Genomic DNA, 18,152 nt, shown 5'->3' with positions numbered 1-18,152 from the left:
CCCTGATTCTTCATGATTGCTCCTTTTCACAAAATCTGCAGTTTCCATGACAACTGAGCACTTCTGATACCAAACCTTATTGGACATAGCGTCCCACAGGGACAACTGAGTCACTTCAGGTTTGAGGGGACACGGTTCAGCTTTTTTCCCATGTTGTGTCTTCCGAGTTAGTTTCGTTTCTGAGCAGAGTATGATCGGGGCTGCTGAATCCTAGTCCTCGTAAGTCAGAGTCCTGCATGCCTGATATGCTTTCCTCCCTTAACACAACTAATTAAGACCATCAGCTCATCATCGAGCTCAGTAGAAGTACAATGAAGATCATCAGTTATGCTGAAGGGCTGTGGCCCACAAGAACCAGGATTTTAGAGCCGTGGTCTAACTTATTCTAAAAACCGAAACCAACCCTAAGTATGATGGCCCGCAAGGACCAAGGTTTTAGAGCCTCAATTTATAACAAAGCTTACTAACTGAATCGACCCTGGCGACCCTAAATCGGACCCACAAGAACCAGGATTTTGAAGCCTCAACCTAACCCAAAACTGAGCCTGGAGACACTGTGACACATCCCCAGCAATATCATGATTTTGAAACCTTGATCTAATTCTGCCTAGCAACTGTAACAGACCCTAGAGACCCTAAATCCCAAAACCAGGAGGAAGCAACCCTTTTAAACTATTGTTGTTTGGGTTTTGATACATAAACCGTTCGATATCTAAACTACCTATTGTCTAGTTTTGTGGAGGGCCTTTCTGACCTGACAAAATAGCAGTCTTCCTCTTCTATTATCAGGGTTCATAAGGGTGCTTGGAATCCTATGAAATGCTTGAATTTTAATGTTGTGTTTTCAAGGTTTAAATTTTAGATGAAAAGCTTGTAAATGCTTAATATTGTTGCCATTTTTCTTAGGTTGGGTGTTCAAATAAGGGTTTCAAACTTATCTTATGGTTCTATAAAGGGATTGGGGCTAGAGGAAGAAACCAAGGTTTAGGCTCCTTATTAGGGTATTAAACTGGGTTTTGGGTCTGAAATAGTGTTTGGGCTAGCGTTACAGCTAGAGTTAGGTGTAGGTTTAGGGTTAGAAACTAGAGTTTGAGCTCCATATTGGGCTTCTAAACTGAATGCAGGGTTCCAAAATGTGTGTAGAGCGGGGGTTACGGTTTGAAACAGGGTTAGGGCTAGGTGTAGCTTTAGAGTTTGGGTTATAAGTTAGGGTTTTAAAACGATTTTAGTGTTGCGAAATGAGGTTGGGGATAGGGTTAGTGTTTGAAACTAAGGTTAAGGCTCCCGTTCTTTTGGGTGGAACTGGATTTCTTTTAACGGTACTGGAAAAAAATTGAAAACTGGCTTTGGAGGTCCTTAAAAAGTCCTTGAATTGCCCATAAAAAGGTGTATGAACCCTGTATTTTATATCCCAAATTTTGGGTTGTACACCATTAACAGGCGGTTTCTTCAGGGGTGCACCGACACGTTTAGGTTTGGGCGCTGAGGTTGCATTTGATCAATCTCTCATGACGAGCACAAACTTCATTTGTTTCTTGGGGATACAAGTCAGGTGTCTTGTACGGTTTCCCTTTAGGCGTCTTGTTTTTTGCACTCGAGTATCAGAAGCTGCCGGTGTTTGTGCTGCAGTACCAGAGTGCAAAGAAGGTGACTTTCACTCTCTCTCCCCCGTCGTTTCCGTGTGGTGTTTCCACGGCGACGGCTATGCGTATTAGCATGCTAGCGTGTGCATTAGCCGGGAGAAATCTGTGTGCGTGTGACTCATATGCTTTGCTGGATTCGGCAACGTGTCGCCGCAATGCAGCAACATGCCGACCGTCTCGACACTCTTGTCGGTCAAAATGAAGACCGTGCTCAGCCTGGACTCGCTTTTCTAGACCACTTTAGCATGATGCCTCTGCTCTCTTGGCCCAAAGTGGGCTCATTTCCTCTAGAGTTTGGCCAGACATTCTCTAGACATTTCTGCGCAACCCCTCATGGCAGACATGTCCACCGACTTCTGTGTCCAGTTTTTGGGGGCTCCTTATTTTTGAAAAGGGTCTCCAGGTCCAGAGTTAGACTGAGGCTTCGAAATCCTAGTCCTCGAGGGTCTGTGTCTTTTGGTCTCCACGGTCAGTTTCGAATACCAGGCAAGGTTAGATCCGTGCTCCAAAATCCTGATCGTCATTGGCCTGTTAGTCTCAGGGTCACCAGGCTTTATTTTGGTTCTCAGGCCGGTTTAGACCAAGGCTCCAATATCCTGGTCCCCCATAAGTCAGTGTCTTACGGTCCAAATGCTAGATTTGGGTTGGCTTTGCCTCGGTAACCTGTTTTATGTCAAAAATGTGTTCGTCCAGGGTAGAAACTGACCGATTGGACACCAATATACCCCCTTAAAACATGTCCTCACTTGTTAGAATACCACTACGAGATACGTGTCAAACAGATTTCTGATTTTCCAAGAGGGTTTTAGGGACCCATAAACCTGGTAACATACTTTTGCACGCACAACTCCAGGATAGGACCAGTAAAGCACCCCCAGCCCAACACCATAAGAAATCCACTTGCACAACACCTGCACAAATCTAACCGCTGAAGAGACGGAGCAAATTATCGAGACAAGGAGTGATGACACGAGCAGTATGACGGCGGGGGGATGGAGGTAGAGCAGCTGAGCATCTCTGTCAGCTCGGATAGGAAACAAGGGGAGGGGCTACGGACTGAAAAGGGGTTGGGGGGGGGGCAATGAACAACGATGTGACAGGGATGCTGAAAAGCTCCAGGCCGCGCAGGCGTGATGTGCAAGTGAGGAAAGAAGGCTTGCGTGTGTGTTTCCAAGCCTAAAAATAGTCACGGAGTGTTCCCTCGCTTACCCGTGGAGGATCTTTGTCGAGTGGAGGTCGTTCGGCCATGACGACCGTGGCAGGCTGCGGCAAGAGAGACTCGCCGCAAGACCACTTTGGAGGAATGGAAGCAGTTGGGCTCTAGAGGGTAGCCCTCCAATAAAGATTACAATTCTGGTGCATTTTTTTCCAGTCAAGTCTCATTTATGTCTGGCTCATAACGGCAACCTCTCAGAGGGCTGCAGAGACCACCATTACGACATTCCCATACAAGACCTACATGAGGGCCAGAAAAATCCCTAAAAACCTCAGCATGAAGAGAATTTAGAACACGAGTTGGCCCAGAGGTAGAGAAAGTCAAATGGCACACAATCGGCCCTCAAGAAACGCTGTTGTCAAATGAAGACCCTTCAGTAATAGAAGCCCCTCGTTCTAGACCTGAGCCACCCCTCTCCCAGACTTGAGTCGCCCCCAGACCAGTATTTTGAATTTGGGCCCCTATTTTAAGCATAATATGCCTCCAGGCCCTTGTTATGAACCTTTTGCTGCGTCCAGACTTCTGTTCTAAAAAAATAAATCCCTCCAGGCCCATGTTCTGAACCTGTGCCACCTCCAGGCCTCTGTTCCAAACTCGAGCCCCTACTCTGAAAGCCCAGATGCCTCCTGGCCGCTTTCGTAAACCTGTGCCGCCTCAAGGCCCCTGTACTAGAGCAGGTCTGCTTACAGGCTGCTGTTCCGTCCCTAACCAAATGGCACATATCACTTATTTCTTACTGTAACAAATAAGATGTTTATTGAATTGTACCTTGTATTTGTGCTAAGGGTGTCAGGGCTGGTCTTCCATCGTTAGTCTTCCGCTACCCACAGGTCTGATCGTCTACCTGGGAATGATGGTGGGCGCCTTCGTGTGGGGCGGCCTGGCCGACCGCATCGGACGGCGGCAAACGCTGCTCATCTCCTTGTCCATCAACAGCGTCTTCGCCTTCTTCTCGTCTTTTGTGCAAGGCTACAGTTCCTTCCTTTTTTGCCGCCTGGCCTCCGGAGTCGGGTGAGTGCAAATAAATTTGACTTGACTTGACTTGACATCACTTCACCGCAATACTCAAACCTGGAGAACCCACGGGTCATAGTTCCCCGGGGTTAAAAAGTCTCATTTTTCCGGTGCCAGCATTGGAGGCTCCATCCCCATCGTGTTCTCCTACTATTCCGAGTTCCTGGCTCAGGAGAAACGAGGAGAGCACCTGAGCTGGCTCTGTATGTTCTGGATGATCGGTGGCATCTACGCTTCGGCCATGGCTTGGGCTATCATTCCACACTATGGTGCGTTGCCAAGCCTGCACTCTTGCAAACCCACAAAGACCTCAGACAAATTTGCATTTTTTTCTAGCAGCTTTTAGATGCATTAAATTTGTTCCATGATCAAAGTCTCATGACGTGTTTGGTACCCTCAGGCTGGAGTTTCCAGATGGGGTCGGCCTACCAGTTCCACAGCTGGCGCGTGTTTGTGCTGGTTTGCGCCTTTCCTTCTGTGGCGGCCATCTCTGCCCTCACCACCATGCCCGAGAGCCCACGTTTCTACCTGGAGGTAAGTAGCCACTTCCACCGAACTGGGTTTTCATGGCGCTTCACGGTTGGCCGGTTTACTCTAACAATTGGTTCCAAAACTCGCAGAATGGTAAACACGACGAGGCCTGGATGATTCTCAAGCAGGTGCACGACACCAACATGAGGGCCAAAGGATATCCCGAGAGGGTTTTCTCTGTAAGTTCAAACCAGTCCCACGCCACTCTCCCGGGAGAGAAGAGTTTAGCGTCATCAAAGTCGTCTGCATTTCATTTTCAACTGGTTTAACTGAATGAAATTGTCAGGTGACCACCATCAAGACGGTTAAGCAGATGGACGAACTGGTCAACTTGGGGGATGGCGCCGCCTGGCACGAGAAATGGAGGATAAAACTCACTTCGCTTTTCCATCAGGTGAAGGAACTCGTTCCGATCTGAAGCATGTATTTTCTTAAAGATGAGGTGACAATGAATTACCAAAATTCTTAACCTCATCTAGGCTAGGATTGAAGTCACCAGGTCAAGGGAGTGTCCTCAAATTGGACTTTGTGTATCACAATAGAAGAAACAAAAACTACCTCCTACATCAAGGGGTGGCCAACCCGGTCCTCGAAAGCCGTTTCTCTGCTCCAATCCAGATGATACCAGTTTACCATGAAATGATCTGAAATGATCTGCATTTATATAGCGCTTTTCAAGTCAATGACTTCCCAAAGCGCTTTACATTGTGCTTCACATTTCCCAATAGCGGCCGTGATCTGTGCAGCCATGCAAGGCGCTAACCTGCTTATTGGGGGTACTGGGGGTTCAGTGTCTTACCCAAGGACACTTCGACATGTAACACGGACAAGCCGGGATTCGAACTGGGATCCCTTAATCCTAAAACGATCGCTCTACCTCCTGAGCTACTGCCGCCCCAGGATGGTTTTCATCCTCCTTCATATCTTGCTAAACAGCTGATAATGTGTATCACCTGAGTTGGAGAAGAGAAACCTCCAAAACATGTAAGACATTCAGCTCTTGATGAATGGGTTGTCCACCCCCGTTCCTCATGAAATGTTTGGGTACTCAGGTACTATTGAAGTTAAACTCCAATTCTTTTGTCAGACTCCTGGTAGGGAATTCTTTCAAATGTTCCCGGTTCAAAAGCACCTGTCTTCGTCTGATGGATTGCTAATTGCGACCTGCTTCTCTTTTCAGGTGTGGAGTAATTTCCTGACTGTTTTCTCTCCCGAGTACCGCCGAACCACGTACATGATGATGGCTGTTTGGTTCTCGATGTCCTTCAGGTAATTTGAAGGGATCGTCTTATTCACTGATCGCGGTTGATGGCACATTTGACCGGAGCGTCCCGTTTCACCGTCGTAGCTACTACGGTTTGACGGTGTGGTTCCCTGACATGATCAAGTACATTCAGAAGCAGGAGTACGCCTCCCGAACCAAAGTCTTTGTCAAGGAGAAAGTAGAACACGTCACCTTCAACTTCACCCTGGAGAACCAAGTGCACCGGCAGGGGGAGTACTTTAACGACAAGTGAGTTCACACAAATATCCTCGGGAAAATCTCAGGTCATGAATAACCCTTGCTCCATTTAGGTTTGTAAACCTAAAAATGAGATCCATGGTGTTTGAAGACTCCTTGTTTGAGGAGTGCTACTTTGAGGACATCACCTCCAGTAACACTTTCTTCAAGAACTGCACCTTCATTGCAACTCTCTTTTACAACACAGGTAACGGAAGCAATGATACACTTTCACGTCTTGTTCTAAGCAGTCATTCTATTTAGACCAGGCCCGATCGGGACCCACCCATGTTTGCAACATGTTTAGGCCCCTCTTAGATAATACCTGTGGCTAAGAAAGCTAGTGGGACCAGATTTTGATCCTGACATTCAACTACTGGAGACAAGCAGACGAGGCATTGGCCAAACCTGATAGTGCCGAAAGTCATCACAGCTTGATGACATTGCGCTGCCGCTATATGATGTCACAGCAAAGCTCTTGTGTGGAGACGGCCCAAAGCCATCAGAGGTACCTGGTGGTTGTAGGAACCAACAATGACAAGAAAAGTTATAGACAAGTCCCTAAACTAGAAGAGGTGGACAGCACCATGCCTGTGTTGATCTTAGGTGCTCTGGTTGGGTCCATGGTGACCAGAGCTGCCGGGCTGCACCTGGGCTCTCCAGCCTCTGAGGGCTCCTTCTCCCTCTTACAGTCTCTGTTGGAGATCCCCGGTGAAGGGAACCTCTTTCTTCCGGAAGATGACCGGCAGGATTTCCGTTACCTGTCTACAGCCTGCCATGCTGACTTGGACCCTAACTTGAGAAAGTTTCTACGTTTCACTGAGCCAAATGATCCAAACTGGGATGAGGAGATATTTTGGGGTAAACGGACTCTGGCAGAAATGCGAGTTCCGGCCCCGGCGATCAGGAAATGTTTGGCGTTGGTCAGACGTTTTTTTTTAACGATAAAAAAGAAAGCTCTGCTGTGTTATGACAATGTGAAGTCCACAAATGCCTACATCAGTTTCCACACCCGGTTCACCAGATTATGGACGCCTCCTCGGATCATCTACCTTTGCATCTCGACTGCAGTTTCGTTTGGCCTGCAGAAAGTTTTTCAGTTTTTTCACGCTGCCCGGGTGAAACTGTTTTGGTTGACGCACGAACGTCGATATCTGGCTTTTTGGTTCTTACCATCGGCCCTCATGTTTCCATTGCTCTACGCCTTGCTTTCTTAAGCTGTTTCCTCAAAGTCCACCTGACCTAGCCATGATTTGTCTTATGGTGGAACTGTGCTTTACAAAAATGTGATAACAATTTGCATTTTTAACATATTGCACCAGATAAAACTATCAGATGATTGACCACATCGGCTTGGATGCAATAAAGAGGACCTGAAGTCTACTCTTCTACTAGACTGGTTTTAGCTTCTATTGGTGTTTATTTCTTCCCTCTGTCTTGCTACATTTTCACTAGTTTATTTTTGCTTGATCAAATTTGAAAATAAAAATCTCTTGACCTAAGTTATTTTAAGTTTATCTTTAGAGACTTTTATGAAAGATGTCTCATACAGTGATGACTATTGACTGATGATATAGGGGCAGAAACAGACTGGAACAATAAACAGCCATGTAGCAAATTTACACAATTCTTTACAATTAGTTTGACCCCGCTTGGGTCCATCTAATTTTACTATCATGTTCTGTTGAGGACCATGTTTAGTAGACTTGACTTATCTGTCTCTTCCTCCCCTTCCCCAAAGATCTGTTCAAGTACAGGTTGGTCAACAGTCGTCTGATCAACAGTACCTTCCTACACAACAAGGAGGGCTGCCTGCTAAGCGACGTGAGCGACGAGAACAACGCCTACATGGTCTACTTTGTCAGTTTTCTGGGCACCTTGGCTGTGTTACCGGGCAACATCGTCTCGGCGCTGCTGATGGACAAGATCGGCCGGCTCAGGATGCTCGGTAACACTTTTTGGCGACACGAAGCTGTGGTACCAGGGGGTTCAAAATCTCCCCTTTTCTCCAACGTTGGTCTTTTTGTGTCTCCAGCGGGTTCCAGCGTGATTTCCTGCGTCAGCTGTTTCTTCCTGTCGTTCGGCAACAGCGAATCGGCTATGATCGCGCTGCTCTGCCTGTTTGGCGGCATCAGCATCGCCTCCTGGAACGCCTTGGACGTGCTGACCGTTGAGCTCTACCCGTCTGACAAGAGGTAGGCATACGCGCAATCCCATTAATGAAGGGCTCGATGCGGTTCAACTGCGTGATACGGCGTGCGAGGTTCTTCACCGGCCTAACCGGACCTTCATCTCTATCTTCGAACGTCCCATCAGGCATTTACCGAACCGTCGATCCTGAGAGTCTCTAGTTTTAAAGATGCATTGACAAAGGGGTCAATCGTTAGGTAGACCTACCTAATGGTGACAAAATGATGATCAATGGTTAGGTAGATACTTCTGGAGGGGTCTTTGGTCCTTCAGGTGCATTTAAATCGAAAATTGATAATGATCCAGGTGAATGGATTCACCTGTACCTGTATAACCCTAACCCTAACCCTAACTCTAACCCTAACCCGGTTAGCCACCCCTCGACTAGACAAAAGGTTTCAAGAACCGTAAGATGGTTCTTGAAACTAGGCCAACTTTTGGTGAAGGTTGTTTTTTTAACATTACAAAACTAGTCAAGATTAGGAGGAGCTGATCTCGATGTAGTTAGCATAAGAATTAGAAATTGCCTTTAATGGATGAACACAAACCGGAATGACGGACAGTCCGACCGAACTGACGTGCCTCGCCTTTCCTCAACCAGGACCACGGCGTTCGGTTTCCTGAACGCCTTGTGCAAGCTAGCGGCCGTGCTGGGTATCAGCATCTTCACGTCCTTCGTGGGCATCACCAAGGCCGTGCCCATCCTCTTCGCCTCGGGGGCGCTGGCGGCCGGCAGCTTCCTGGCCCTCAAACTGCCCGAGACCCGGGGCCAGGTCCTGCAATAATCCGAGGAGGCCGGCGGGAGAACCGAAGCGGGTCCGATCGGAGCTCGGGTCGCCGCTTGTCTGGAAGGAACGGCCACGCGATTCGGAGTCGACCCCGGCCCCTTCAAAAGTTACCCGAGTAGGACGTCCGGGCTCTTGGTCGCTCGTGGCGGTGAGCCGTGAAAACCCGTCCCCCCTGTCCACCACCCACGCACAAATCTTTCCATTTTCAAAAAGGAAGGTTCCGCTGAAGCCAATTTTGTTGACGGTGAAGCATTCCCGGTTTTGTCTTGGTGGCCCTTCTAGTCCTTTGAGACCTTCCGATTCATTTTTCACATCATCGGTTGAGGTTTTTTTGAATCACCGTTGAATTGAAAATCGTCAGTGTCGGGTTCAAGCACAAGCGTCGTTATTCTGTTTGCAAAATCCCTTTTAAGAATAATAATATTCATACTTCCTTTGACACCATTTTGGGGAAAAGAGAAAACCTCCAAACCTCCAAAAGCTTAATAAAAACAGTAGACCCCGGGATACGGCGTCCCTGAATACGATATGTTCACGTGGAATAGGATTTTTCTGGCGGATGGAAAAGTAACTTTCCCCACACTATAGGACAAATGATTTTGTGTGACCGAAAATATCACTTATGCCTGCTTACGATCGGTCGATATTGTATAAAATTGTTGTCCGCTACCGGTTTGCATCACGGCATCATCAGGCTATCGGCTAAACTCCTACCCACCGTGCCTTTCTTTCCCTTTGTTCGGTTTCGGATTCCGGTGCGCTTTGTCTTTGCGAATCAGCACATTTTCTCCAGTATTTATTATCTATGGATGCCAAGGTTTGCAGTCATGCCAGAGAGAGAAATCAAAACATAATAACCATTAAAACAAAGTGTGCAACGATTCCAAAAATTCAAAAAAAGTTACACACATCATTGCGTCACCGTGACCGATGGACGATCGCGAAAGTTATTTAAAATAAGGAAGCAATTAAAACAAGGAAATCTTCTGACTTAAAAACCCTCTCAAATAGAAGTTTTAAAATCGGTTGTCATTTTAATCCGCCTTCTCCACCCCCCTCTGCATCCACTCAGTACTCCACCTTACCAACTCGAATCACGTCACACAATAGGAAAATACATTTTCATTTTTCTTTTGTGTTTTTTTATTTTTTATTTTATCAAATCATATGTACATATAAACTATTTTATTATTGGAAAGATTTTATCTAGAGTTCCGGTGTTTCGGATGGCATTAGCTAATTTGCATAGGTTTGTATCCTTGGCCATACAGCAATTTCACGTTGCGACCCCCCTCCCCCCCCACACACACAGAATGGGTTCGTGTTGTATCCCGGAGTTCTACTGTTTTACGCCTTTAGGTACGAAGCAGATGAAGATGTCTGCTTTCTACCTAATTACCACAATGGTTTTTATTCCAATCCTGGACGAGATTGCGGGCAGTATCCGAAACCAAAGTCTCCACTTTGCTGTCAAACTGAGGTCAACTTATTTTTTGTCCTGAATAGCAATAGCCAAAGACTGGCCCAACGAAGGACAGCCAAGTAGAGATGTTGGAGCACGGCTAAAGCTACGTTAGCATCCGAATCCATAGTCTCCACTTTGCTGTCAAGCCGATGGTCGACTTACACTGTGTTTTTGGTCTTGATAAGCAATAGACGAGGACAAACCCAACTAACAACGGAAAAGTGGAGACTTTAGAGCATGGCTAAAGCTATGTTAACATTAGCATCCGGATCCACAGTCTCCACTTTGCTGTCACGTCGAGGTCGACTTATACTGCATGTTTTATAGTCCTGACTAGCAATAGACGAGGACTAGCCAACTATGGACAGCCAAGCGGAGACTTTGGAGCACGGCTAAAGCTACGTTAACATTAGCATCCGGATCCACAGTCTCCACTTTGCTGTCAAGTCGATGGTCGACTTACACTGCGTGTTTTTGTCTTGATTAGCAATAGACGAGGACAAACCCAACTAACAACGGTAAAGTGGAGACTTTGGAGCATGGCTAAAGCTACGTTAACATTAGCATCCGGATCCACAGTCTCCACTTTGCTGTCAAGCTGATGGTCGACTTACACTGCGTGTTTTTGGTCTTGATTAGCGATACAGTAGACGAGGACAAACCCAACTAACAACGGTAAAGTGGAGACTTTGGAGCATGGCTAAAGCTACATTGACATTAGCTTCAAGATCCATAGTTTCCACTTTGCTGTCACAGAGGTCGACTTATCCTGCACGTTTTTTAGTCTCAAAGAGCAATAGACGAGGCCCGCCCCAACTAAGGGCAGCAACGTGGAGACTTTGGAGCACGGCTAAAGCTACGTTACCACTAGCATCCTGATTCACAGTCTCCACTTTGCTGTCAAGTCGAGGTTGACTTATACTGCATGTTTTATTGTCCAGACTAGCAATAGACGAGGACTAGCCAACTATGGACAGCCAAGCGGAGACTTTGGAGCACGGCTAAAGCTACGTTAACATTAGCATCCGGATCCACAGTCTCCACCTTGCTGTCAAACTGAAGTCGACTTATACTGCATGTTTTTCAGTCCCGACTAGCAATAGACAAGGACTAGCTCAACTATGGACAGCCAAGTGGAGACTTTGGAGCACGGCTAAAGCTACGTTACCCTTAGCATCTGGATCCACAGTCTCCACTTTGCTGTCAAGCCAAGGTCGACTTATACTACATGTTTTTTTGTCCGGACTAGCTCAACCGTGGACAGCCAAGTGGAGACTTTGGATCATGTCTAGAACTACGTTGACATTAGCATCTGGATCCACAGTCTCCACTTTGCTGTCAAGTCGAGATAGACTTATATTGCATGTTTTATAGTCCTGACAAGCAATAGACGAGGACTAGCCAACTATGGACAGCCAAGCGGAGACTTTGGAGCACGGCTAAAGCTACGTTAACGTTATCATCGGCTCATTTTTCCCCCTCTCCCCAAGAAATGCGTTCTTGCTTCTCCGATAACAAGTTGGCGCAAGTGGAAAAGTGACATTTTTTGCTAGTTTGTGAACGGTTGTAGCACAACGTACTTGTACAAATATGTAAGATGAAATGATATGAAGAAAATTCTGAGCATATCCACCTTGTGTGAAGTGAATGTTAGCGTGAATATATCGTGCAATATGGAACCCTCCTGTGCAATATGCCTCATTGTCATTTTCAAACGTATTCTTGATTTGTTTTTACCGAATCCAAACTGAAACTTGAAAACGACAATTACTCATTTCTCACTGACCTTCTAAAAAAGGTACAACACAAAATGTTTTGTGTATTACATTTAACTTAAAAAAAACAACAAAATATCAATTTTAGAGCTTCGACATTACAAATAACACAAGCAAGTGAATTCACTTTAAAGTTAATAACCGGTTCTAATTTATTTAGGTAAGCGTTTTAGCTTTTAATGGACATGCGAGTGAATAGTGACAGGAAAACAGGAGAAGGAAGGATTTGATGATGATGGTCCCTGAAGTAAAACTATATTTGTTAACTAAACTCTTTTTGGCAACAAAGGATGAAGCAATATATGGCACACAATAACTTCGGGTCTAGCTATTTAAAACAACGCAACTGCAGTTAGCATGTGACAATGAGCGTTAGTCTGGCTAGCGGCTAACAAAAGCTTTGGGGACAAAGGAACTGGATCTCACACGCAAACAACTTTTTTTAAGAAATAAAACAGCTCAACCAGTTTCCTTTGTCGTGTTAGCATGAAAACGTAAGACAAAGTCTGGCTACCAGATAACAAATACATCCAGGAGGAAAGTACTAAATGTCACTCATAAAATACGTGTTTACCGATTCAAAACTGTCATTGGTTAGCATGTAAAAGTTAGCGTAAATCTGGTTAGTGGTTAACAAGAGCTTCGGGGTGGAAGGGACTGGACGCCACACCCAAAGTACGTGTTTACGAAATGAGACTGCTCAACCAGTAAGTTTGATTGACAGTGTTAGCATGAAAACGATAGCCAGAGTTTGGCTAGCGCTAAACAAAAACACACGCAATACGTGTTGATGTAGAAAAACAGCTCAACTGTAGTAAATGTGTAAGGTTAGCCCAAAAAAAAAAAACAGCTCGCGGCTAACTAAAACGTGAAAACACTTGCGAGACTATGTTTCGTCCGTACTGTGTCCAAAATGAAAAACTCGCCCCCGAATTAAAGCCAGCTTCGAACGGCTCGCTTCACTTTTGTAACATTTTTTTTTCGGAAGTCCTTTTTCTTTTCATTCTTTTTTGGGCCAACAGAAAACGCACTTTCGGTCCCTTTAGGCCGAAACATTCTCCATGTGGAAAACTCGGCACATCCCTAAAACAAACCGCAGCGGGACTTGGCCAACGGGTGGCGCTAATAACACATGTCATTACGATTTCCTGCCAAGGGCTGAGCGTGTAACAGCACAGGGTAGATTGTAACCGTTTATTCACATTATTTATGTGTAAACTGCCATTTTATAGGATAGTAGCCATATAGACGAGACTTTATGTCAAAAAAAAAGCCCAAATCAAAGAGCACAAGTTTTCCAAGCAGACAATTGAACAACGATACAAAAGCAATCCCGTTATGATCTTTGATTTGTATTTTTCCGTCACGTCTCTATTGCCAAAACGTTTCCGACTTCTGAGTTTGACGCGTCGCTTGTGCCATGCGTACGAACAAATGTACATAGCCGCGAGAATCGGAAAAATAGGAAAAAAGAAAATAGCTCTCAAAAACCTTTCCAGTTTGTCAGTCATGTGACATTTAGAAACAGGAAGTGGACTTTCGTACTTTTCTCGCGTCATATCGAAACGACAAAAAACAAAAGCAGGTGTTACGTGTTTGTTTTGTATGTTTGTGTTTGCCGTACCCACGAATCGGATCTGTTGAGTTCGAGGAACTCTCTTATTTATTTAACTTATTTTCAGAGTTCATGTTGAGGTTTGTTTTAATCGGTACCAACTATAATATTGTGCTCATTGCCATGACTGAACATGTCACATGAAAGAGGAATGCTTCATAGACACGCTTGTGTGTTGACATCAGCATCATATGAGCTAGGAATCAAATCTCCTTCCAACTCATTTGAGCTGAGTCAACATTTTTTTCCTCTCCAGCCAGCCTGTCCGTTTTCCTTCCGTCGGGCATACATTTTTGCGGGAGGAAAGTTTGCAGACGTTTACTTGTGATAATGACTACAATATTACAGCTTTTACCCATCAAAATATAGTTTTGCGACGTTTATGTTGCCATGGCAACGAGGGTCCATAGCGAGCACAAAACGCTAACAAAGCAATAAGTTGTCTGCATTTCTCCCCATCTCCTAGCATAGTAAACTGTTTCTTTTGGTCCATTCGTTCAATGTAAGAGATTATTCGACGTGTACTTGTGCTGTAGGATGTGTAGTTTCACTGTAAGCAACCGTGTGCAATCATAAATACAAAAGAAAACAAAAAATGTGTAAATTCTGTATGTTGTTGTTGAAACTGTGCGTTTTCTAAAAGAGGAAATCTGTCCATAGTAATGTTTTCTTTGGAAGCTGTGTGATATTTTTCTGGAAACTCGTCATTGGGTTTGCAATCCGAATGGAGGAACTATCAAGAATAAAACCTATGATGAAAACAGGAACCTTGACTGCATATGTTTTTATGTGTTATTTGTCATAGGTTCGTGAATACAAGTGGCTGTTCAAGGGGCATTTTTGAGTTAGTCGTAGTTTGTTTTTGTTTTCAATTTTAAGGTTTAGAAAATTGGCCAAGGCAAGTGTGATAATCCTGCGACTGGCTGGCAAGCAGTTCAGGGTGTCCCGTGCCCACTGCCCGAAGATGGCTGGGATGGGCTCAAGCACCCCCGCGACCCTACTGAGGACAAGCAGTGCAGATAATGGATGGATGAATGGATGAAGTGTGACAATAGCGTCCCTTTGTGGCAGTTTAGAACTCCAAGTTAGAAGACAAGTCTTACCCAAAACGTTTTACCAAGTTCAGACTTGAGGAAAATCATTTGAGCTCGTCTTCACTGGTTCTAATGATTAATAGCAAAAAAGGGAAAGAAAAAACAAAACATTAACATTGATTACTGTACCGCCACCATGTTAATGACGTCACGAGATGAGTTCATAAATTGAAAAATATAACGCCTCAAAAAAGAACATCTCCGTCTTCGCTCCTCACTTTATATTATTGGTAGTTATGAAAAACATTTTAATCTATTTATGGGTGGCAGAACGTTTACTCAAATGTCAGGCTACAAACATTGATGTTTCAAAACAACAGTTGAAATCTACATACGTCACTTCCGTCACGTTCGTGGCATCATAGAAAGCTAGCTGATTAACGCCCACTTCGAAAATAGGGCATTTGATACCCCCAATGAGTTATTTGGAATGGATTCGATTTTTTTTGTTCGTCATTATTAAGACGTGTTTGTGCTACCCACATGAAACCATCGTCGCCATTTCAAAGATGAAAACTACAGACACGTCCCTTCCGTTGCAGGCGTGACGTCAGAGAAGCGACGGATCTCGCCACTTTTGGTAGCAAGGTAAGGTTTCGAGCTTCTTTTTCCCCCCAAATTTGAATTGATTTCTTCCGATAATTTCATGTTTTGTATACAGCGGAGTTTCTTTCACAAAGTGCTAGATTTACATGTCATGTTTTTACCGTTTGAATTGACCATTCGAAGGTGGAAAAATGAAGGAAAAGCAATTCGAGACATAATCTGGATCGCTTCATTGGAACATTGACGCGATTGCGTCACTTTTTATTTTGTTTGTGTACTCTTTTTTAATGTGCCTTTTATTTTCAATTGCATTTTTTTTACCGTTAATCCCATTTTTTATTTTTCATTTTCTCATTGAATAGTTGTTGCATGAAGAGCAAGTATTTTGCCGACCACTAGAGGGAGCCCGACTCCACCATTTCTCTATTTCTTTGAAAGTCCTTTCATTTAAAGGGAAAATGCTTCATATTTCGCTGCTAGATCTCAACGTATTGCTTGGTGCAGCTGAAAATGAGTGCTACAAAGCACGAGGGAGAATACAAACAACGAAAACTCAAAGTGATCATAAAGAAGCATTTCTCTTCATTTTGGGGTACCCGTAGCAGCAAGTTATGTGAAATGAGTATGAATTTCTCCACCGAGGAGTGAGTACTTAACAAATGCACTTTAATAGGATAGTTTGTGTATTTTTGTTTATCATTCAAATGTATATTGTTTTTTTTTATTAATGAAGAATCAGACACAAGGTCCCATTTGGATAATAAAATGCTTTAATAATTAAAAATAACCAATAAATGCACACATTTAAGAAAAGTAGCCCCTGCAATAGAACGTTTTACTCCAAATGCATAGGAATTCTTTGGCCTCGTCTCAAACTCATGGCCCGTGGGTCAAATGTGGCCCGCCAGCCACTTAAAATGACGTAGCGGGCCAATGCTGGGAGAAGCACAAGAGAAAAATGAGCTGCGTCGTGTCAAACGACAACTCGCAGTTTTAAATATGTCCGCTGGATGATAGCCAGACACACCCGGCAAAGCACCCACTGCAGCTGTTTGCTGACTACCATAAATCGACCAATTTTGTCACTTTCCAGTCTGCATGAGTTTTCCCCAGTGAAATAAACGCGTTGTTTTTTTCTTATAAATGCACAGTTGACAGAAGAGATTATATATATCTTAGAAAAGGAAACAAATCTATCTATCTACCTTGGTCATATCCCTCAAGAGGGGTGACCGACAGCAAGACAAACACATACAATAACAAAGAAAATAAAAGCGGGAAAAAATAGCAAAAGAAAATAATTAAATAGAAAAATAAAAAAAAAACACACACACACAAAATGTTTTGGACCATGGCCAACCCAAATGCCCAAACACCCAAACAAGTTAGGCACCTCGGCACCTAAGTCGGTCACGCTTTCGTCCCTCCAGATGAAACGGGACACCAGAAAGCGGCCGTGTCACTCGGGTCAGGGTGACACAACACACTCTTTTTTTTTTTTTTTTTTTTTTTTTTTTTTTTTTTTTTGACCGAAAGGTCTCACAAACCCTAGTTATAGGGTCACTAAATGTGAGAGGATGTGGAAGTAAAGCTACCGAGTGGAAGGAAACAAATAACGAGGGGGAAAAAAACCCTTCAATAATCGTTTTATAATCAAATCTTACATCCGTGAATCATGATTGAATTGTGAGCCTCCAAAAAGACCCTCAGCCCTACAGCTAAGGCCCACTTTTTATGCCCTTCGTTTGCAAGTCGGCACCTGTGAGAATGTTTTTTCTACCATGTGCTCCAGAAACTAAAATGACTTTGTCACCCCATGCACTAGAGGGAGCCCTTTCAACTGACTAGAGTCCCACTTATGTAGCCATCGGGCGGCGCACATGTTTCCCAGCATCCTCCGCTCGACCCTCCTCGCCCGCTTCGTCCCGATTCGCCGGGCGTCCCGCATGGACTCCCCCCGGCCCGTGGAGGGCGCCATCACGGCCAAACTGAAGGCGGCCTTCCGGCCCGAGCACTTGGAAGTACTCAACGAAAGCCACATGCACGCCGTCCCTCCGGGATCCGAATCGCACTTCCGCGTGCTGGTGGTTAGCGCCACCTTCCGGGGTCTGTCGCTGCTGCAGCGCCACCGTCTGGTCAACGAGGCGCTAAAGGCCGAGTTAGCCGCTAGCGTTCACGCGCTAGCCATACAGGCCAAGACGCCCGAGCAGTGGGGTGACGACCCCCGCCTGGCCCGGAGCCCCCCCTGCTTGGGGGGGTCGCGAGGGGATACCGCTATGGAGGACAAACTTAAAGCGGGACGCTAGCTGGGATGCTAACCGGCTCGCTAACTCGGAGGACCGCCGAATAGTTCTAATCGTTAACCTTTCATGAATCTTAATTAAATGTAAACACGCCAAAAATTGACTACTTTCTTTTTCAAACTCAAAGCGGCACGCTGCATGCTAACTCTGAAATAAAATGTGCTTTTCTCCGAAGAGCAGGTTTGGCGGTTCTGTTGAACTCTGAAACATATGGTGTGTCTCTCTCAAATTTCTGTTTGAAATATCTTTACTTTTACGGCTCTTTGGTTCAAAGATTTTGCTTAGGTGTTTCCAAAAGTGCCCATTTGGAGACCACAAATGCACACCTCTAAAACCTCTTTGACTGTATTGGGATCATTCATAGACGATGTGAAAGAGTCGTGAATGTTTGACTTCTCTTTCCAGAAGTCCGTCACTGATTGTTCACGCTTGTGCTTGATCATAGTGTATAAAAAAGGATCCCGAGATGCA

The 18,152-nt window shown here is 44.9% G+C and overlaps 2 protein-coding genes across 4 annotated transcripts in view; both read left to right on the top strand.

The window, feature by feature from the left end:
- The window catches only part of sv2a (synaptic vesicle glycoprotein 2A), a 27,431-nt gene extending 10,209 nt beyond the window's left edge, over window positions 1–17,222 (top strand). For 2 of the 3 annotated variants that reach the window (XM_088327636.1, XM_088327635.1), the window contains exons 5-15: window positions 3,690–3,870; window positions 3,991–4,142; window positions 4,274–4,407; window positions 4,494–4,583; window positions 4,691–4,798; window positions 5,585–5,673; window positions 5,753–5,917; window positions 5,980–6,113; window positions 7,647–7,853; window positions 7,941–8,100; window positions 8,697–14,505. In XM_088327636.1, coding sequence (XP_088183762.1) covers window positions 3,690–3,870; window positions 3,991–4,142; window positions 4,274–4,407; window positions 4,494–4,583; window positions 4,691–4,798; window positions 5,585–5,673; window positions 5,753–5,917; window positions 5,980–6,113; window positions 7,647–7,853; window positions 7,941–8,100; window positions 8,697–8,880 — 1,604 coding nt within the window. In that variant the 3' untranslated portion in view covers window positions 8,881–14,505. Of the gene's footprint in view, window positions 1–3,689; window positions 3,871–3,990; window positions 4,143–4,273; window positions 4,408–4,493; window positions 4,584–4,690; window positions 4,799–5,584; window positions 5,674–5,752; window positions 5,918–5,979; window positions 6,114–7,646; window positions 7,854–7,940; window positions 8,101–8,696; window positions 14,506–15,341; window positions 15,421–17,203 lie in introns of those variants that run through there. The other variant, XR_015849590.1, reaches the window with a different exon arrangement.
- bola1 (bolA family member 1) lies at window positions 15,370–18,152 on the top strand. The gene is made up of 2 exons (XM_088327637.1): window positions 15,370–15,420; window positions 17,204–18,152. Exon 2 carries the CDS (start codon window positions 17,259–17,261, stop codon window positions 17,682–17,684), a length of 426 nt encoding a protein of 141 aa, XP_088183763.1. The 5' UTR covers window positions 15,370–15,420; window positions 17,204–17,258; the 3' UTR covers window positions 17,685–18,152.

The sequence above is a fragment of the Urocampus carinirostris genome, chromosome 2, assembly GCF_059441175.1.
Source record: "Urocampus carinirostris isolate Australia breed hairy pipefish chromosome 2, RoL_Ucar_1.0, whole genome shotgun sequence".
NCBI lineage: Eukaryota > Metazoa > Chordata > Actinopteri > Syngnathiformes > Syngnathidae > Urocampus > Urocampus carinirostris.
Note: the sequence above shows the minus strand (reverse complement) of the source record. Positions and strands in the feature narration are given on the sequence as shown.